Here is a 21,263-nt window from a genome sequence, read left to right as displayed (position 1 = left end):
AAGGACTGAAATAATAAAAGTTATGTTTTCTGACCACAATGTAATGAAATTAGAAATTAACAAGGGAATTTAGAAAATTTACACATATATGGAAATTAAACAATACACTCAAAATAGCCATTGGATTAAAAAAGAATCTCAAGAGAAATTAGAGCAAAATTATTTGAAAATATCATCCCTGGGGGACACACTGCCTAGAAAACCCTGCTGTCAGGGGTCAAGGAGCAGGGGCTTTGCTAAAGTGAGCTTCAAGACAATTCAAGACCTGAGTCTGACACGGAGGCTTCCTCTTTTTATTTTGTGAGGTTTTCTAAGCAGGACCCCAGTGTTGGGGTCCACACACCCCAATAAAGTACCAGCTGCTCAATCATTGTTGTCCACTGGCTAATTAGAGATTGATTTCCTCCCTCACCACATGTATCTCACCTGCCTGGTTCATTTCCCAAATGGAGATGGTGTGACAGCTTCAGCTTTCAGAGGCCTTGCTACTTTATAGGATGAGGGTGGGATTGGAGTAATGCCTAGAGGCTGGGTGAGGGTGTAGGGCTCTAGGAAGAGAACGGATTGGACTACAAGTCCCTTGTTTTCTCTGTGGCAATCCCTTTCTGTGTGTGTCTGAAATCCTGACTGCAAATGTCCTCTTGCTTCCTGGATTCTTCTTCTGGTGGTGGTAGTTGTGTGTTTCACATGAGCTCTCTCAGCTCTTAGAAATGTAAGAATTTCAAAATTTGTCTTTATTTAGGTATAAAAAAAATACAGTACATCTCATGCACCAGTGTGGCCAGTATATAGCCATTATCAGTAGAGCAATTACTACAATGATAGGAAATACAAGGTTATAGGAGTTTGTTTATCCAACTAAAAAACCTGAATTAAAAGTTAATCTAAATAGCAACCTGCTTACTACGCAAAAACCCTTATTCTATGTTTGTGAGAGCTAGAAATGTGTAAGTGGTATTAGTAAAAAAATCATGAAAAACTAGATATTGGTTAAAAAATAGTGTTATCTACAATCCCTTGAAGTGTGAAGGGCCTTGCCCAGACTTGGGAACCTCAGCCCACGACCAAGGGTGAGTTGGAGAGTTTCCTCCTTCCCTGCCCCTTCCTGTTGGGTGATCACTTCCCCAAGGTGTGCTGCAGTGCAGCTTTCCATTTGTGGCTGAAGGTGGGAGATGCACAGGTGACAGCTGGGGGTATGCTTGGGCAGGGCAGGGGTCTTGTCTTTTGCAGGGTGTGCCCAAGGGATGGGGCCCTGCTGGGGTTCCCTGAGATGTGGCAATAATGAGGTGTAAAGGCACAGCTCTGTTGTGCAGTCAGCTGTTTGGACTTTAGCCAGAGTTGCTGTGAGAGTCACATCTTGAGTGCCTCTAAGTCAAGAGATTAGGAGATGGAAAGAGAGAGAGAAAATAAAGAGAGAAAAGAGGGCATAAATGAATGACCAGACCGGGCAGAGATGGGGAGTGGTCTTCTGCTCCAGGAGCATCTGTCCCTCTTCCCTGGCAAAACTGAAGGGGTAAGGATGGGTCTCAAACTGGGGTCACAGCTACTCTAGGCCCTCTCTGGAGGGTGAGGGTGTGGAGATGGCCCTCACCCTATGATCTGTCACATTTGGTCTCCACTGTCCCTCCAGGATGGATTCACAGTTGCTTCAGAGTTCAACAAGCCAATCTCCCTGACTTTGGTTGTTTTCAGTGTTCAGTACAGCACAGTTATCAGCATGGCAGGCCCATGAAGTCGCCTCAGGACCCAAGATATGGTGCTGTCAAGGGGTCCCTTCCTCAATCTTGACAGGCCTGGGCAGAGGCTGGAGAGTGGTGGGGGATTTCAGACTTCAGAGGGCGTGAGGAAGTTGAAGCAGGGCAGGTGTGATGGACCTTCCCAGGCTCCCATGGGCCTGGCTGCAGAGAGTCTTGCCCCAGGGGCATGCCAGCCAGCCCCTTGCCTCCAGGCAGACGTGCACCTGGACCTCATCAGCTTCACCAGGTGGTGTAGAGACCTCAGCAGAAGCCCTCCTCCCCAAGCTGAACAAAAGCTCTTTTGAGGAGCCAGAGAAAGTCTTCCAGCTGGACCCGTGGTCCTAGGCCTCAAGGCTTTGGATGTCCAAGCCTAGAGAGAACATTAGCCAGAATTTTCCAGCGTTTAGGAGGCAGCCGCCACTGATACATGTTCCTGGACATTTCAGTGACCTGGAGTTTGCTACCCAAGGTCGTGGGAGGTTGGTCTCTGGGACCTGGGACCCGTGAGGAAGGGTTGCTGGGCTTGGGTGGCAGTGCTACAATTCCAGGGCTCAGTGCCTGGTGTCTGACCGGCCTGAGCTGCAGTGGTTCGGGTCCCCCAGGCCCAGACGCCCGCGGCCCCTAATACACCAGCTCCTCCCGGGGGTCTGAGCCGTACAGCTCGGCCAGCATCTTGAACCTGGGCCCCCAGTCATTGAGGAAGTCGTAGTCGATGTCCGAGTCGGACGAGTCAGTGCCCAGGGAGCTGAGGGACTCGGCGATGGACTCGGAGCCCTCGTAGCCGTAGATGCGCAGCGTGTCATAGGGCGGGCCGCCGCCGTCGTGGTCCGCCTCGTCCTTCTTCACCTCGATCATGGCGGCCATCTCCCCGGGTCCGCCGTGCGCCTGCCGCGGCGGCTTCTGCACATGCGCGTACACGGCCGGCCGCGCTTCCGGCGGGAGCCGCGGGGGCTTGGCCGCGCCGCCGCGCACGGAGTTGAGCACCGACACGTCGTAGCTGGTGGTGTCCATCTCGCCGCCGCCCTCCTCGTCATAGGTGACCAGCTGCTCGTGGATCTCGGGCACGCTCTTGCCGTGGGCACGGGCCTGCTTCCGGAGCCGCCGCCTCAGGAAGATGAGCAGGGTGATGACTGCGGGCGAGCAGAGCTGGTCAGACAGGGCCTGCGGCCGGCGCCCCGCCGCGAGCTATGGTGCGGGAACTGCACGGCGGTGGTGCCCGTGGCAGTAGCTCTTACTGTATATGCGCAAGCACGCTATTGGGCACATTCTTACCTCACTCAAGGTAGGTGGTAGTATCCCCATTTTCCCGTCATGCGAGCTGCGCGCAGACAGGCTGTGTGATTTGCCCAGAGTCACACAGGCCGCGGTGTAGATGCTGACCCCGCCCGCAGCTCCGAGGGCTGTGACCGTGACGGTCTCCAGCCCAGGAGGAGGGTGGACCGTGGGGTGCAGAGAACCCCTAAAACTAGGTTTAGGGTACCCCCCCCAGGCTCTGTCCTTCTAGATCTGAATTGCTTAAGCTATTACTAAGATAATAAGAAAAGCCGGGATGCCCTCTCCAAGCCTGTGTGCTTTCTTCTTGTAAAATGGAAATGATAACTTCTCTGCTGTGTTTATGTTTGGTAAGGTAGTTATGAGGTTAAGCGTAAGTCTGTGCGTGGTGGCAAGGTCATTATCATTATTATTACTGATTATTATCAAAAGGAGAATCTGAGTCTGGATTGCCTGCCGCAGAAGTCCCAGGAGGGGAGCACACTCAGGGGTCTCTTCGGGGAGCCACTGGCAGGAAACGCCTGGAGCAGAAAATGTGGGTACCCCACAGTATCCCTGGGTCTTGTCACCACAGAGCACAGGGTGATCTCTAAGCACCTGAGGGCTTCCTCTGGAGGCCTGGCCGCTGCCCCATCTCATGGTGGGTAAAATGGGAGAGCTCAGGGTCTGGGAGGAGCCCTCAACCATCAGCTGATGGGAGCTGGTGCATCAGCACCAGTTGTGAAGGCCATACCACTTCCTGCTCTCCAGTGGCAGGAACCTTCAGTGACCCACAGGGGTGACTTGCACGACAAGGCGCCCTTCTTGGCTGTCTCCCTTCCCTACCTCACTCTCCTCTCTTCCTTCTGGGGCTTCATGGGAGCACCTGCCGAATAGACTTTGTCCCAGGGGCTGGCTCCCAGGGAACCCAAACTTGAAGGCAAGGCCTAAAATGCTCTGAAAATTTCTGAGGCCCAAACAAGAAAAAAAAAAGAGATCAAGGCTTGAGGAGTCCTAAAAAAAGGAAAGAAAGCCCCTAGAGATAATCGAAGTAGAAGTTTTTTAACTTTCCATTGCTTTTCAAAGAACAACTGGATCCTCTTTTTTTCAAAATAGGTTTTATGTCAATAAATGCCTAAAATAGTGCTGGCACATAGTAAATGCTCACAATATGTAAGCTGAATGAGGGAATGTCCTATAGAAAATATTTTAAGGTAGGGGAGGTTCCTCGGAGCCCCACTTTCCTTGCCCACTGCCTCCCTTTGGCACCCAGGAAGCTTGGCCCCTGTATCCCACTAGGGACGGTGAGGCCCAGGGTGGGGCTGTTGGCCCACAGTTGACCTGTGGGATGGAGGCAGGGTTGGACCTGGATCCCTGACCTCTTCCTCCTCCTGTGCAGTCCCCTCAGTATCCCTTCCCCGACCTCCCAGACACTGACCTGTGATGGTGAGGATGCAGAGAAAGATGGCTACCAGTGCCTGGATGCTGATGCCCACCTGGGGGGCTGCCTCTTCACAGAAGGTGAACTCGCCACGCTCGTTGCACTTGCACACAGTCACAGCCAGCGTGTTGGTGCCTGTGAGGCTCGGCCTCCCATTGTCCGAGATGAGCACAGGCAGGTGGTGAACTTTGGCCCGCTCTCGGTCAAATTGCCCATACTTGACTGTGATGTTGGCCGTGTTATCTGGAAACACCAAGGCAGCAGAATCAGGCTGTGCTGCCCAGAGTGCCTCTCCCCTTGTCCACACTGACGGTGTGGCCCTGCCTCCTCCAGGGAGTCCTCCTTGACTGTGCCCTTTGTATCCCCTTTCCTCATGTTTCAGCCATTTGAGCTCCGGTCTGTTTCTCTAGAGAGGGGATGTTTTTGGCAGCTGCTCTGACCTAACCTCAAAGAATAGCTTGCCCAAAATTAAAATCTGTGCTTTCTGTTTCTGTGGGCAACTGATATGCCTGGCCCCCACCCCTTTTTATTCCCTAACCCCATTCCAATAACAGGTGACTCTTTTGGCTTAATTAATCAATATATTATTTTAACCTTTGACAAGCAATTCAAGGAAAAATGAAATTAAAAAAAATCTTTTAGCATTGGTCTGACTTCTAATGCTGTTTTTACCATCCCTGATAATGCATTAACAATGTACATGTTCCCTGGGGTACTGGGGGAATGATTACATGTGTCATTGAGGCTGGAATTGGGAATGTGCTTTGATCCAAATATTGGCTTTACCCTCCCAGCTTCAATCAATGGTTTCATGTATAGAAGAATCCCCCAGGGAACTTTTTAAGCATGCTGATTTTTCTGACACACCTCTTCCTCTCCCCCATACTCCCATCCTTCCTTTACATATTTCTAATTCAGTGTGGTTCTGGGCAGAGGCCAGATAATTTTCCTTTTTGTAGGCTCCTGGGAGGTTGTGATGCGATGATCAGAGGGTCCAGTGACTCCCTGCTCTAGAATTTGCCTAGCCACTCAGGGCTGGCCCACTCAGGAAGCTGGCCAAAGCAAAGGTCATCTTTTAGATTTCAAATGAGAGCCAACTGCATTTCATTATTAGGTAACCATGTCTGTTATAATTGAAAATAATGATGATATGGCCACTGATACTTTATGGGAGAATTAGAGATTTCTCACTAATGTAACATTACAGGAGGACATTGATGCTACCAGTGAATCTGAGACCAACAGCGTTGTCTCCTGGTTACACATGGGGTGTCTTTGGGGTCACACTTAAGCTTTCTACCCCATTGCAGATCCCTCTGAGGTGAAGTCGAGGTGGACATGGGGGATGGGGTAACAGATATTTTTGCCACATTATTTACTACTAAAGACAGCTGAGCACTGACTGCCAGTGCATCACAGCTGCCTTTCCAGTCCCCTAGGAGGCTCCTTGAGGATGGGGTCTGTGGCTCATCCCCTGGGTCTGCCCCTCACTCTTTGGGACCCTGCTCCCTGACGTTCTAAAGGTGGCAATGGTTCTATATGTGATCCTCATTAACCACAGTTCTGCCAGTCAGGGACAGGCAGGGATTCCACCCTGTGCTGGGTGAAAGATTGCTCTATTTAGACCCAATGGGAATTTTCTCTATTTCCTCAGGAAGCTGCTGAAGCCATGGAAACCCGTCTACTTTTGGCTGGAATTCAGTCAACTTAGCATCATCACTCTCAGAAGCACATTCTCATCTGATTGGCCATTACTGACATCACAGGACTCTCTGGGCTGTGACGGGTGGGCCAGATCCTGTCCCGGCCCGCCTGGTGGTAAGCAGTCACTGTAGATGAACTAAAACAAAGTTCACTGTATCCTTGGCATTTCTGATTTCACATTTTCAGTTTTGACTCTGGGAGTGACCTCAAAGTTCCATGTCATAAAGCAGTTTGCACTTGTGCTGATCATAGAGATGGGGTGTGAGAAGTAATCCCTTGGCTGGTTCGTGAACTGAGCTGACTGCCTGCACCCCTTGTCTGTTCTGCATTCCTCCCTGACCTGAGCATCTTACAGGGAATGTGGACTTGGCATTTTATCCAGGGCAGCTCTGACCATTCCACAGACCAATAGGGTATGTGGTGGTACTTGTACAAAATATCCATAACTTGAAAACCCCAGTGAGGGTCTGTCCCCAGTATTGTGACTTGGTCTTGACCCTGGCGCTTCAGAACTCCAAATAACCCTGCCCCCAGCCCCTGCTAAGAGCCAGGCTGACTGCTGTGATGCGTACCATGATTATCCCTGAGGGTGAAGTTGCTGTCCTCAGAGCTCAGAGAGAATTTGAACTTCACATCTCGTGGCGTTATATCCTTGTCTATTGCTGAAATTTGCACGACCAGCTGGAGGGTGGAAAATGGGGAATGGTCATTGGTGGTGTTGGGATGGCCTGGGGTTCAGTGAGGGAGACTTTGGGGTTAGACCTGACCATGGCTGCCTCTCACCTGCAACACTAATCTAAATGGTCTCCACAAAGCCACTCTTCGTGCCACCCCTCTCTGTCAATCTATTCTCCCAACATTTCTTTCTTAGCCTCAGTTTCCCATCTGTAAATTGCAGATAGTGTTTTACCTTTCCTCAAGGCTATTGTGCAGGTTATATTAATCTCAGCATAATGCTACTTAGCCTGCCTCCAGTGGGCACTGCCTCCCCTCCCATTTAAGCCAGACTCACCTTTCCCTGGGCAGCGTTCTCGCATACTTTGGGCTCATAGGGTTGGGCAAACTCCGGGGCATTGTCATTTTCATCCAGAATTTCGATGTAGACCTGCACAATGGATTCTTTGCCTGTGGGGGTTCCTGCAGGGGGAAAGGACTTGTGACCACAGTGGGCTCAGCTCCTGCTGGCCCAGGGTAGACTGTGTGAAGGGGAGTTGTGGAGGGGTGCCCTTTTTGCAGTAAGAGGCTATGGACCTCTGGGAGAGAAGCCAGGGAGGGTGTTCTGGATGAAAGGAGTAGAAGAGGAAGGCGGTCAAGCTTTATTCACAAAGGTGTTGACAAAAGAATTATTTGTGAGAACCAAAAAGGTAAACAATGTAAATAAATTTAAAAAGGCTTTGATTAAATTAGTTAAATTAAGTAATTAGATCAATTAAGTGATTATGTTCAATTAAGTAATTAAATTAATTTAAATAAATAGGACTTATTTAAGTAAATTATATTAATTACAAAATTATTGAAAAGGTAAACAATTTAGGTGAGATTGGGTTAACAAATTAAGCCACTTTAAGTGAATGAAATATGTGGCCTTTTACAATGTCTATGTAAATTACATTAAAAATTAATTTAAAAAGGGACATTTCAGTATGATGAGAAAATAATTCTGGAATAAAGTTAAGTAAAGATGGAAGATGTGATTTTTATATAAATACTACAGTCTCTATTATATATAAGAATATGTATAGAAATAAAGACCAGAGAAAGTACCCTAAAAAGTACTAACAGTAATTATTTCTGTAGGATGGGATTATGGGAGATAATCTTCTCCTTTTCTGTATTGCACATATTTTAAAGTGAACAAACAATTACTTTTAAAGTTTAAAAATTGTATGAATGAGATTAGACGTGAGAAAAAAGGGAAAAGGCTGATCTGAAGCACGCTGGAGTCCATCGCGGTGGGGCTTAGCTGCCATGTCAGGGATGTGGGAGTCTGGAGCACCAATCAGGAGGAAGGGGCCCTCCAGGGCCGCACCAGGGGGGCCTTGATCAAGTCACTGCTGTCTGGGCCCTGGTGGTCTCCTGGGCAAGGTGGGAATACTAATCCTCCCGGAGGGTGGTTGTGATTTCCTCACATAAGTAAAGGCTGCAGAGCTCCAGTGCTTGCCTTCCCTTCTAGCAAAAGTTACATTAATTGCTGGAGAACCTAACAATCTTGGAGTTGGAAGCTGCTTCAGATATTGAATTCAGTCCCCTAACTGGCACATAAACAGCCCCCTAACAGCCTTGTCCAAATAAACAGAATACTAAGAACCAGGTGGCACTTGTTCAATGCATATTCTTTGGCCCCACTTCTGGCTCACGGGCCAGAGCCTCCAGGGAGGGGTCTGAGAAGCTGTGTTTAAAAGGCACCTTAGGTGATTCTCATCACAGGGACATCTGGCAGCCTGTTTTATAATAGTGCTCCTTAAACCATGATGTGCATGAGTTCTTATTCAGTCTAGGTGTGGGACTCGAGTCTGCCCTCTAACAAGGTCTCGGGATGTGAATGCTGCTAGTCCAGCCACACTTTGACAATTGAGGAGCTATAGCATCCCAGCCAAGTGGTGCCTCAAGAGGAGCTTGTGATACCTCTAGAGACCCGAAATGAGAGATTTTGCCAATTTTGAAAGAATGGGGGAGAGGAGAAAAGCCCGGGTCCCCTGGCAGATGGGGGCCACTCACCACTAGAATCCAGCTCTTTGGCCTCCACTGTCAAGTTATACCAGGGGTAGATTTCTCTGTCCAGTTCTTTCTCATTGTAAATGTTCCCCTGCTTGGTAATTCGGAAGAACTGGCCCTTGTCACTTGTTCTGCGGATGAAGTATCTGCCAAGGGAGAGAGTTTCACAGCTTTCCAGTGTTCTTTGCCGAGTCCAAACTCCTCAGCATGACAGACGGGGCCCTTTGGGATGGACCCTTGTGCCCCCTCTGTCCGCGCTAAGCATTGCATTTTACTCCCCCGAGGGTTTCTGAGCAGTGACATAATCCCCTTGATTTTAGGAGTACTGCCATGGCTGGGCGGAAGGCCGTTCCTTGGGATCCCATCAGCTGCACTTTCAGAGTTTAGGCAGGCGGCACTATAGCCAACTACACCTTGGCTGGGGTTGGTGTTTGTGACTAATGAAAAGACAGTTTGGCAAGAGCCAGGAAGAAATACTAGAGCTGGAAGGGATAAGAGGTGATTGAAAGGAAATTAAATTAATTCAGTCAAAATTAGAAAAGTTCTTCCAGAAATCAAGAAAAAAATATATGGAGATGAAGAGAGATGAGTATATGTATTTGCTACTATTGAGGAAAATTCCAGAGCAAATAGGACAGAAGAAATAACAAAATAAATAATAAAAGTTTCCTAATCTGAGGAAGGACCCAAGTCTACAGATTAAAAGAAGTCATTGATATCGGCGTAATTTTTAGAAGAGATCAATATTTAGGTACATCCTGATACACTTTTGGATTCCAAGGCTATATGAGGGAACTGAGGAGAGTACAGACAGAAAAAATTCATTTTTATAAAGAAAGAGAAATCAGACTTACCCCAGGTATCCCCACAGAGTTAAATGCTAGAACACATTGATAGTAGTTTTGAAGGGAAGTGTCTATAATTTGAGGATTGTATGAGCATATCTGGTGTTATTGATGTAAAAAGACAAAAGAACTAAGAGATTTGTAAACATGCAAGAACTCAGGAAGCTTATCACAAAACTGGGTCCTGAAAAATTTTTTTTTGAAAACTTCATCTAACTAAGAAGTCTCTCTATGTAAAGTAAAAACCTGATTTGGAAGGAATTAAAATGATACTGTTGATTTCTTTATCATATAGGAAAGCAATGGTGTGTGTGTAGTATTTTTAAGTAGAAAATACAGGTCCAGGAATATTTTTAATTTTAAAGAGAGAAGTAAATCTCACTGGTAGAAGTAAAAATCGATGTCATCTATCCAGTATCTAGGAGGGAAAAAAAGAAAAAAATGGGATCTATAGCAAAGATGGGGGAAAAGAAAAAGCCATTAAATTTGCAAAATGGGAAATGTATAATAAGATAAGAGTAAGATGAAACGTTTATGATGAAAGATGTAAAAAGTCAAACACAAAGCATCTCAGTATAGATTAAAAGGCAAAAACAACTGTATTCTATTTTTGAGAGAGAAATGCCAAATGACCTAGAAAAGTTAAAAGTAAAGGTTGGAAAATTTATATCAGGCAAACACGAATACTGTGAAAATAGGACTAACAAACTAAACATCAGGCATCTTGGAATTGAAGGCAAAATATTTAGCAGGACAAGTTGGGTAATTTCATAGGGATAAAAATCCCAAGTCATAGTGAACATAAAAAAACCTCTATGTAAAAAAACCTTTCAACATAGTTCTAAACCTTTATTAATTGAATAAAAAAATTAAAATGCACAAAGCTAAAGTTTAGATATTCTAGGGAAAAAATGGGCACATATAACAATTGTATTATATTACAGAATAAGTTAAAGCAAAAATAAAAAATACCCTACCACTTGTAAATGAAAAGAAAAAAAATCAAATCAATTTCTTAAAACTTGGATCAATAAAGAAATAAAAAATGTCATTACAGAGTATTGAGACTAGAATGGCCATGAAAACAGTAGTCCCAAAACTTAGGAGATGTGGCCAAAATGGAGAGAAATATTTTGACTTTAATAAGAAGCCCTGATAACATACAACATTAACTCTCCCTTTGATATGTCAACACAAATTGACAGGTCAACCCAGTTCTCACTAGAATGAAAATGTTTTTTAAAAAGCTACCTGAAAGAATTTTATAGTTCATATGAAATAATGAATGTTTGAGAATACATGAAAGTTTATAAAATGAAAAAAAAACAGTGAGGAAGGGACTTGGCTTATGCACACTAAGTTTTAAAGAAAGCTGCTACAGTAAAAGAGAATGGCTTCATCACAGAAGAGTAGTAGATAGGATAGAGGATTTGTAAAGAGATTCAGCTATGTACAGGAACATAGTATATAACAAAGGTGGAACAGTGATTTATTTAATAAATGATGCTGGCACAATTGGCTATCCCTCTGGAATAAAATGAGGTTGGATTAAATTCATACTATCAAAGTGTGGCCCTAGAAAGTATGAATTAGAACTGTATTTTTGTCCCAGAGGGTAGAGGAGAGGAGTATAGCTGAGACAGAAGTAGTGATGAAATGGCATGGCATGGTCCAGAAAATTTAAAAAACAATCATAACCCCCAAACAAACAAACACCAAATCCACCATAAATGTATGTGGATGTTTGTGTGCTCATGAAGAAATGCGTGGTAGGACCACATCACACCACGAACATGAATCATCTGGGAGTGGGGGTTACTGACATTTTCTTTACAGATCTTTGTGTTGTTTGACCATGTGAAATGAACAGTTTTTCCTTTTGTGGTTTTGGGAAGACACATTTAATAAGACATTGAGTGAATGGGCTTCCTGTTCTAGTTGGTTGCCCTCTTGACTGAGATCTCCCTTGATGGGAGTTGTGGGGACCATGGTCCAGAGAACAGCCCCTTCAAGGTAGAAGAGATGACAGGCAGCTCTGATGGCCATGTGCAGGCTAGGAGGGGTGCCTGGACAGGACGAGAAACCCCCCAGCCAGGTGCTCAGCAGAAGAGCTTGCTTGGCCATCTAGTCCTGCCTCTGCCACTTCTTACGTGCATGCTGGAGGAAACCAGTTTCCCCCCTGAGGCCTGGTCTCAGTCCAGCAGGCATAAGAACCTCAGTGCCAGGACTGCACTGATCATCACCACCCTCATGCCCTCCACCTGTTTACCCAATGCTCCGCCGAGTGGCATCGGGGTCCGTGGCCAGCACTGAGCCGATCAGAGGTTTCTTCTGGTTCTCCCACAGCTGGAAGTGGTAGAAGGGCTGTTGGAAGTTGGGGGGCTCGTCCACATCTGTGACATTGATGATGACTCGGGCAGTTTTTCTGAGGGAGGTGCTGCTCAGGTAGTGGAGGTTGATGGTGGGGTCCGTTGCCTCTATAGTGAAGCTGTACTGCTGGATACGTTCATAGTCCAGGGGCTGCAGGAGGGAAAAGCATGGTGAACACCTGCTCTGAGCCAAACTTGTGGTCTGTGAGCCTCACAGTGAGCCTGTAAAGTGGTATTGGGATGACACCCATTTTATAGCTGGGGGGCCTGTGGCCCAGAGAAGTGATACTTCCACTGCCAATGGCCACACCTATCCCCTCGCATGCACTGTTTCCTTACATGCTGATGCCTTCTGCCATAGGCACCTGTGACACCACCAAAGCCCTACTGGCTGGTGCCCCTGGTAGGCCAGGGGGTGCCAGGAGGTGAAGCCTCCAGGACACCCCAGCTCCCCCAGCCTCAGCTCCTGCATCTCCAAGGCATATTCCACAGTGACCCTAGATGTCCCCAGTGGGACTGGGCCCCACCTGCCCACAGTGATAACCTGCTCGTTAAGGACTAGCTGCCTTCATTTTGTGTGTCTTTAGTCTTGGAACTTCCTGGGATCACCTTCCAAATTAACTGTTTACACCCAAACCCTTGCGTCAAGTTCTGCTTCCGGGGTAGCCCAGCCTAAGGCATGACCCTCCTCTCCTGGCTCCCTGTCCCAGATTCAGGGTCACCATCTGTACCAGTGAATGGCCAGCCCTGAGCTGACCAAAGAACATGACCCTCTGGTGGCCTCTGACCTGGGAGTAGCCCCTGGGTGAGTCCTGGGGATACCAGGAGCCCCAAACCCCACATCTGATGTCATTGCTGCAGGCTCACAAACCTTCATGGCCTTGATGATGCCCTCGTTGCGGGTGGGGTCCGTCTCGATGGTGAAGGTGTCCCGGTACTCTCCCTGCACGATGCTGTACTTGGTCATCCGGTTCTGGGGCTCGTCTGCGTCCTCAACAAACAGAGAGCCCAGGGGGCTGCCCACACGGATGTCTTCGGGCACAGCAAATGTGTACTTGGCTGATGAAAATAGGATGCCCCAAAAGACATTGGGTTAGTGAGATAGAAAAGGTGATTGTCCCTCATACTATCTTAACACATTTTGATACAGGAAATGGGCATGATCAAATAATTAATAATAATAATAACAATATTATTATTAATATTATTCCTAGAATTTTGGACCCTGAGGCAAAGAGGTCCTGCTCTGTTCTTCCATCCCTCTAGCCAATAAATAGTTATTAAGCACCTACTGTATGCCAGGTACTTTGCTAGGGGACCTAACTATTGATAAGAGAGACAAGTCTTGCTTTCAGGGAGCTTATGCTGTATACATTGGGGCTACTTCAGAGAAACTGAGCTGTTTTTGGGCTGGGCCTCCGAATTGTGCCTCAGCATTGGAGGGTACAAGATGAGCCATCTGACTTTCCTTCCCAGCCCCACCAGGGCATGTAAAAAGCTTTTCTTGGACGTCTTTTGGGGGTGGTGGTGGAGAATCCGTCTGTGGGAGGGGCCAGGGGTCAGCTGGGCTCTGGATGCAGAGCTTTGCCATACCGCTGCTCACCAGCTCGTGGGGATTTTCTAGCTGGGGCCTGGATTTTCTTGAGTCCATGGGATCTGGGTGGAACTGCCCCTATCTGGAAGTGGGACTCTGGGTGTCCTGGTGGCACACTGCAGGGAGTGTGATTTCCCTTTGGCCTGTGAGGACACTGTGGCAGGGGGCAGCTGGACAGCCCTGGGAATGTGTTCAGGGATGGGGGGCAAGGCCCCTACCTGCACCAAAATGAATTCCTGGGCCTTGGGTTCCCCCTGGGGCTCAGGGAGAGGTAGAGGAATTTGATTTCTTCCTGAGAGCTCCCAGGTCTCCAGATCTGGGGTATCCCAACCCTGTCCACCCCAGGGCCCTAGGGGAGGGGCTTACTCTGGGTGAAGGCAGGGAAGTTGTCGTTGACATCCTGCAGAGTGACCAACACAGTGGCTGTGCTTGAATACCCCCGGAGGCCCTGGGCGTCCCGTGCTTCCACCATGATCGTGTACTTGGCCTGCGTCTCTCGGTCCAAGTGTTTGGTTTTTGTGAAAATGAGTCCTGCAAAAAGTGTCCCAGCAGGAGCCATGTTACCTGGGGAACCCTACCCAGAAAACACCTGAGTTAAAAGCCAGGTGATTCCACTGTGCAGCCAGGACTGAGAACTACTGGTCTACCATCTGTACCTCGGTGCCCTACACTGCTAGACGAAAGCCGCCCAGTGTGGCGCAGTGTTGGCCCTTGCTGACTGTAGCACTGTGTTGTCAAAGAGCAGGAGGGCAAATGTAGGCTCAGAGTGGAACGAGTGCTGTGATGGATTAGTGATGCCTGCCTTAGTGCATTATAGATTTTGGGAGTGTCTGTGGTATATTTGCCATCCTCTGAAAGACAGTGTGCCCTTGGCCTGAACAGCTAGACTTCTGTCTTGCTTCCAAAACCCAGTCCTTACAGTTTTTAAGTCATATTGAGCGGTTAATTATGATGGGCCATGCGCTGTCTACACATTACCTAATTCGAGCGTCACAGCTACCATGCAGAGGTTAGTTGATTTGCCTAAGGTCTTCAGAGGGGCTGAGGAGTAAAGCTGGGTTTGGAAAACAGGTATGTCTGAACCCATATGCAGACTTGCTATCCAGCCTTCTCTTCCACCTCTTCTGTCACTGTTTGGATCCTGACTTTGTTCCCTGAACATCTTGGGACATCTTGGGCATCTGTCTGCTGTCTTCTGCTCTCAGCAGCCACCTTGTCTGAGTGTGTGGTACTGACCATCTCCATAGGACAGTGTGGTTCAGTGGTGGGTGACATCTGTCAGACTGGACTCCCCCTGGAGTACCCACCCCCTTGCCCTCCAAGCTTCTGCCTGCCCGGGAGGGCTGGTTATACAGACCAGAATTATCGATGGCGAAGTATTCCTCTCCCTTCAGGACTTGGTACATGACGGAGGCATGGTCTGCCACAGTGGGGTCGTCTGCGTCCACTGCTGTCACACGCATGACTGAGGTCCCTGTGGAGGGAGAATCTGGAGGTTGCTGCCTGTGGCTGATGCCCCCTTACCTCATTCCCAGATGGGATGCAGGCTATTCCGGGAACCCACCTCCCCAGGTCCTGAGGGACAAAGGGCTGCCTTTTTTTCCTGAGGAGCCAGTGTGGGGACAAAGTACTGGTAGCGGTGGAGGCCCAGCTTGTCACCCTTGAAGGGGGCAAAAGACCAGGTGTTTTTTATTTATAGGGGAAATGAGGAGGGAGTGGCTAGCTTGGGGGATCATGAGAAGATCAGAGGAGAGGAGGGGCTGCTGCCTTCCTTTCCTAGAAGGCTGAGAATAAGGACATGGGAAGGTGCCCCCAAAGGGGTGGAGAATCATGCATCTTTTTCCCTTGAACTCCAGGATTCCCGTCTTTAACAGGGAGGACTGTTAAGGCCCCCCAAGGTCTTGGCCAGGGACCCTGGACTAAGGGGTGGTTTCTTGGCACCTCCTGGAGGCTGGGGGTAGAACTGAGGAAGAAGTAGTGACTTCTGGAGGCCTGGGGGACCCTGGAGATGACGCCTCTTGTCTGGATGGCAGAGCTGGCGCTCTTCATGCGCAAAGGCTATGCTCTTGGTCTGCCGGCCCTGAGCATCAGAGCAGTGGGTGGGGTCTGCTCCAGAGTAAGGAGACGTGTGTGTCCCTTATGGTTAGGGCTAGGGTCAGGGTTTGGTCTGGGACCGGATCAGAGCTTGCTCTTTAGGGACCAGAGTTTCTTTCAAGCCATATAAAATGGTAATATGGGCATTATAATCCCTGCTCTGAACTCCTTGAATCCTGACCCCAGGCAGTAGAGTTGCTGAGGGGAGAGACATCTTCCAACTGGTGATGAGGGAGAAAAGAGGGAGAGGGACAGATTGGATACGTACCCACAGCTGACATCTCTGGCACAGATGCATTGAACAACCGGTGTGTGAACACAGGCCAGTTGTCATTCACATCATGTACTTTTATGGTAAAGCTGGAAGGAGACTCCAGGTCCTTCTCGGTGTCCTTGTCCACCACAAGGGCAATGAGGTGGTACTCGGAGGTCTTCTCCCTGTCCAGCCTCTCAAAGGCGTACACGTCCCCCGTGTCTGCATTGACACGGAAGACCTTGCCGGCCGACTCTCCTTTGAGCAGGTACTTGGCATTCTGGCGGTTCACACTTGATTTAATCTAGGGAAGAAGAGGTCCATGAGCTGGAAATGGGCAGTGATGGCTGTGTGTGTGTGCACATGCAAGCGTGCGTTTGTATACATGTGTGTGCTTGTGTGCACATGTGCATGTTTGTGTGCACGTGTGTGTGTGTGTGTGTGTGTGTGTGTGTGTGTGGTGCTGGCCAGGGAACCTAAGTTTGACATTGATTTTTAACAAGAATCTCTGATGGTCATTTTTAGCTAGGTCACTGTGAATGCCACATTAATGTGACTTGCCTAGCACACTGCCCCATATTGCCTAGAACAGTGCTTGAAACATAGTAGATACTAACAAAACATTTTTTGAGTGAAAGAGTATACCTGGTGCCATTGGAAGGTAAGTGGGCATTTGCCCCTTAGAAGTCACTAAACCTCTCTGAGCCGTGGTGACCTCATCTGTAAAATGGCGATAATATTGCTTCTGATGTTGAGTTGCTCTAATGAGCAAAACAGCACTTTTGAAAGTTAGTTTCAGGAAACACTTGTCTCTTTTGCTGCTCCACACAAAAATGAGTGTCCACCACGTGCTGGAGCTGGCTTGGACTGGCTTGGCTTTTCCGAGCCAACTTAATTTTCAGGAATGCTTATGAGCCGGTTGGTAACACAGCCATTATTAAAAATTCAATTATATAAACGTAAATGAAATGAATCATGTTAAAAACAAAGGTAAACACTCAAAATCATTTCTTTCTAATAATTTTCCTACATTTTACTGTGCTCTTGAGGTTATTTATATCTGTTGTGTCGAATGATAGAAATAATGAAATAATGCTGTATTAATGCACATCTTTTCCCACTTCTCTCTTCAGTGACATCAAATTGGTGGCTTGAAACAGAGACATGGTGAGATTATTTACATCATGGAAATTAGCAGATGCTCCAAATCAGGACCTTTTTCCTTGGAGAGCCAGTTGTCAAATATTTAGCAGCATACCACTGGTCCTGGTCAAATTATTTTTGGAATAGTACATAAAATGTTCTCTTCTTGGAGATTTACAGTGTACAGTTCTACAGAAAAGAACTCCAGTGAGCTTTATTTAACTCAGAATTCCCATACTTATTTGACCACTGAGCCCTTTCTTTTTGTAAAATACGCTATTAGTGTCATAAGGAATAAGAATTGGAAAATAATGTATGTAAAGCAACTTACACAGGCTCTCAATAAATGCTAGTTATTGTTCATGATAGATCCATGTGTTGAAGGATATTAGGTTACATTTGCTGAACATTTTCATTTACAGAACTTAGAAACAGACTATTAGGAATATAAGGGAATCATATTTCGTGCACATACACTGGTATTCTCATAGATGGTTAGAATGTTAAAAAATATATAGTTCAGTTCAATTTAAAAAAATGTAAATTGGAGACCTACAAGGTGCCAGGCAGCACGCTGGGAGCACAGAGGTAACCCAGACCCTGTTCTTGCTCTCAGGGCCTGGGTTAAAGCCCCAGGGCTGAGACTCTGAGGAAGGGCGGCATTGAAGGGTCAGATGAAACAAGAGCCTTGGGTGCTGGAGAACCAAGAAAGAGTGGGTCTCAAGACAGGAGGGAGCATCAAGAAGGGTGTGGTCAAATCCCATGAGGTCTGGAAAGTGTCCTGGGCGTCTACCAGCAGAGAGCCCCTGGAACCCTTGGTGGGAGCAGCACCTAGAGGGTAGTGGGGTAGGAAGCCAGATGACAGAGCGCGGAGAAGACTCTGTAAGGTGAGGAAGTGGAGACAGGGAGTGAGGACCCCTGGCCATAGGTGGGCAGGGAGGGAGAGAGGTGGGGCTCCCGGGCCCCAGCTGGAGGTGGTAAAGCATCCAGGAGCAGGGCTGCGGTGTGCAGGAGCACGTGGGCTCAGGAGGTAGTCCCAAGGCCCTGTGGCCAGGGCATAAAGTGAACAGTGGGGCAGGAGGCAAGAAATGATGCCCTAGCCGCGCAACCTGTGGCCTGGGGGAAACAGCGGGGCCTCGAGGAGTAGGGTAGTCTGGAGCCCTGTGTGAGTTGCTCAGGGCTGGGATAAGTGGTAGTTCTACATGGGGCTCTAGGTGGGTGTGTCACGACCCACATGGCCAGGGTGAGCTGTGGTCACTGAGTCCGTTTTGATCTATTTTATTGAAATTCTGCGTAAGATTTCATTTGAGTATCATTTCTTTTTTCCTTCCCTCCAGCTTTTCTTACATAGGTTTTATTTTTTAGAAGAGTTTTAGATTTATGGAAAAATTGAGAAGGGAGTACCGAGTTCTCATACATCCTGCTCCCAGGTTCCCCTGTTACTACCATCTTACATCAGCATGGTGCCTTTGTTAGAATTAATGGATCAATATGGATACAGTATTATTAGCTAAAGTCCATGCTTCATGTAGGTTTCCCTAGTTTTTACTGTTCAGGATCCTGTCTAGGACACATTACAGCTAGTTATCACCCTTCTTTAAGCTCCTCTTGGTTGTGAGAGTGTCTCAGACTTCCAAAGTTTTGATGGCCTTGACGGTTTAGAGGACTGGTTGGGTATTTTATAGGGTACCCCTTTACTAGGATTTGTCTGTTATTTTTCTCATGATTAGACTGAGGTTATGGCCTTTGGGAGGCCTTTTGAAAAAGTTATCACTATATTTGGATATAACATCTTAGTGCCAAAAGCCAGGCTTCCCATTTAGGGGGCCTCTCAGGATTTGTTCCCATTGTCCACTCAGTCTGTAAACACAGGCTCCGGGCTCTGGCCGCCGTAAACAGGGCCTTCCTGGCCTCAGACGACATCTTTGGGAGCCAGAAGATCCTTGCAGTCTTTTGCAGTCTTTTCCTTCCCTCTCCCAGGCACACTTGTTTCTTCCCAGGGTGGGGGTTGCATGTGGGTCCTCTGTCCCCCTCCCCATGTCAAATGCCAAGCAAATGCTGATGGCAGATGACGGCAGGCCTGACGTACTTCCTGCTGCTCAGAGACCCTTGGGCGAGCCTTCCAAAGGCCGCTGCGTTAGGCGTGCGCATGATGCTGACTCCCCCTGACTCACCCTGCAGTTTTCCTTGGAGCTGGCCACTCTCCTCAGTTGCTGATTCATGGCACAGTTATCCCACTGGGCAGGATGGAGGTGGGTTGACATTTTCCTCTATGACACAGAGCTCACATTTGTATTGGAGATCAGGAACCCTGTGCTTTCCTAGGGCTAGATTCTTGTAGGGCTCTGCCTGGTTTCACTCTGACCCTAGGCAAGCATCTTCCCTTCTGAGTAGCTATACTGAAGGATTTAAATTTCTGAGAGGAGCCGGAGGAGCCCAGGAATGCAGTCAGCTGGCTGTGGGCAGAGCCTCTTCTGCTGGCCCCAACTCCACTGTTGTGGCATTTCTGGTGCTGAGGCCAGACGGACCCTCCCCAGTCAAAGGGTCCTCCTAGCCTGTTTCTCTATGACTGTAGGGCTCCCCCATCACTGCAGGTTGTGGGGTTCTTTGTCTGATATATGCTCTAGATGTCTGATGTCCCCTCTAGACTAGGGTGGGCAAACTGATTCTGTACACGGCCAGATAGTAAATATTTTTTGTGTGTCACGATCTTTGTCACAACCACCCAGCACTGCCACTGTAGCATGAGAGCTACCCTGACAGTTGGTAGTGCTTGGGCATGGCTCTGTTCCAATAAAAGCTTATTCATAAAGCCAGGTGGTGGGTTGGTTCTGCTAGCTCCTCCTTTAGACCACAGGCTCCACAAAGGTGGGGACCGAGTCTGTCTTTTCCTAGCACTGTCTTCCCAGGACCCAGGCCCGTGCTTGGCCCCGTACTCCCACTCACTGGCACACGGGTCTTTCCTTTCCTCAGCTGACCATGTTTGGATTCCAAGAAACTGACGTAGTGAGATTTTATGCGCCTAAAAGAAATGTTTGTCCTCAATGGAAACTCTCAAAATTCATAGCCCTTCTACTTGTCATCGTATGGGAAATTCCACCACTAGAGTCATTGCTTTGGATCAGAATGGATGGTTTTGACATCAGAAGTACTTTGAAATAGTAAGGCAGTTCAGTACTTGACCGCTTAGCTCCCAGTTCTGGGAAGGTGTCTGGGATGTGGACAAGTCTTAAAGGGGGGTAAGTGCAGTTGGGAGTGTCAGGCACTGCCCTGGAGGTCAGGCTTGGGTCAGGCACCTTACTATGGGTGTCCTAGAATGTGGAGAGCTATTTTTGAGGAGGTTTGAAAGCCTAAACCAGGGTTGGTAAACTGGCCTGAATAATCTACTTCGTCATGAGCACCATGTTGTAGAAGGCTGCTCAGGTCCTCCAGGCCCCTCAGATGGGAAAACTTGATGGCAGCCTTGACTACTTTTACCCTCAGCCCTGAACCCCTAGGCCAGGCTCTCCTCCTCAGTCTGTGCAGTGGGTGGCCCATCCAACAGAGATATTTAGTCCACAGGCCAAGGTCTGGGAGAAAGTGAACTTTGGCATTCACCATCACCTCCACCACCATCATCACCTCTGTGATCACAATCACCACCAGAAACTTCCTTATCAGCTTCACCACCACGATCACCATCACCACCACCACCACCACCATCACCACCATGATCACCACCACCACCATCACCCCCATGACCACCATCACCACCATCATCACCATGACCACCATGATCATCATCACCACCATCTTCACCATGACCACCATGATCACCACCATCACCAGCATGATCACCATCACCACCATGACCACCATCACCACCATGGTCACCATCACCACTTTCACCATTATCACCTCCACTGCCATCACCACCTTCCTCCTTACCATAACCATCACCAGCGTTACCATCACCACCATTGTTACCATCATTATCATTGCCACCACCACATCTGCCATCTTCACCTGATAGCCTTCATCCCCACCCCTATGACCACCACCACATCTGTCGCCGTCTTTGCCACTGTCACCGTGGGCCTCCTGCTGCTGAGGCCTCTTCTCCTCTGGGGCCTGAGCCT

General features: G+C 48.1%; 2 protein-coding genes across 3 annotated transcripts in view; one reads left to right on the top strand and one right to left on the bottom strand.

The window, feature by feature from the left end:
- Positions 1–270: 270 nt before the first annotated feature.
- CDH5 (cadherin 5) overlaps positions 271–21,263 on the bottom strand; it is a 33,156-nt gene continuing 12,163 nt past the window's right edge. For both annotated transcript variants that reach the window (XM_037025285.2, XM_037025286.2), the window contains exons 3-12: positions 16,018–16,306; positions 15,013–15,129; positions 14,022–14,186; positions 12,933–13,120; positions 11,962–12,212; positions 8,851–8,993; positions 7,145–7,269; positions 6,705–6,813; positions 4,426–4,671; positions 271–2,866 (exon numbers count right to left, since the gene is read on the bottom strand). In XM_037025285.2, the coding sequence (XP_036881180.1) occupies positions 2,358–2,866; positions 4,426–4,671; positions 6,705–6,813; positions 7,145–7,269; positions 8,851–8,993; positions 11,962–12,212; positions 12,933–13,120; positions 14,022–14,186; positions 15,013–15,129; positions 16,018–16,306 (2,142 nt within the window). In that variant the 3' untranslated portion in view covers positions 271–2,357. The remainder of the gene's footprint in view (positions 2,867–4,425; positions 4,672–6,704; positions 6,814–7,144; positions 7,270–8,850; positions 8,994–11,961; positions 12,213–12,932; positions 13,121–14,021; positions 14,187–15,012; positions 15,130–16,017; positions 16,307–21,263) is intronic.
- On the top strand, positions 2,873–21,154 carry LOC140847117 (uncharacterized). The gene is made up of 3 exons (XM_073226324.1): positions 2,873–3,018; positions 6,083–6,246; positions 17,136–21,154. The coding sequence occupies exon 3, from the start codon at positions 20,855–20,857 to the stop codon at positions 21,152–21,154; it is 300 nt and encodes a 99-aa protein (XP_073082425.1). The 5' UTR covers positions 2,873–3,018; positions 6,083–6,246; positions 17,136–20,854.

Source organism: Manis javanica, chromosome 17 (genome assembly GCF_040802235.1).
Source record: "Manis javanica isolate MJ-LG chromosome 17, MJ_LKY, whole genome shotgun sequence".
NCBI classification, from domain to species: Eukaryota; Metazoa; Chordata; class Mammalia; order Pholidota; family Manidae; genus Manis; species Manis javanica.
This window is presented reverse-complemented; position numbering and strand designations above follow the sequence as displayed.

Bases quoted from the DNA above. Each gene is read 5' to 3' on its own strand.
- LOC140847117 (XM_073226324.1), top strand. From the start codon at position 20,855: ATGATCACCACCACCACCATCACCCCCATGACCACCATCACCACCATC.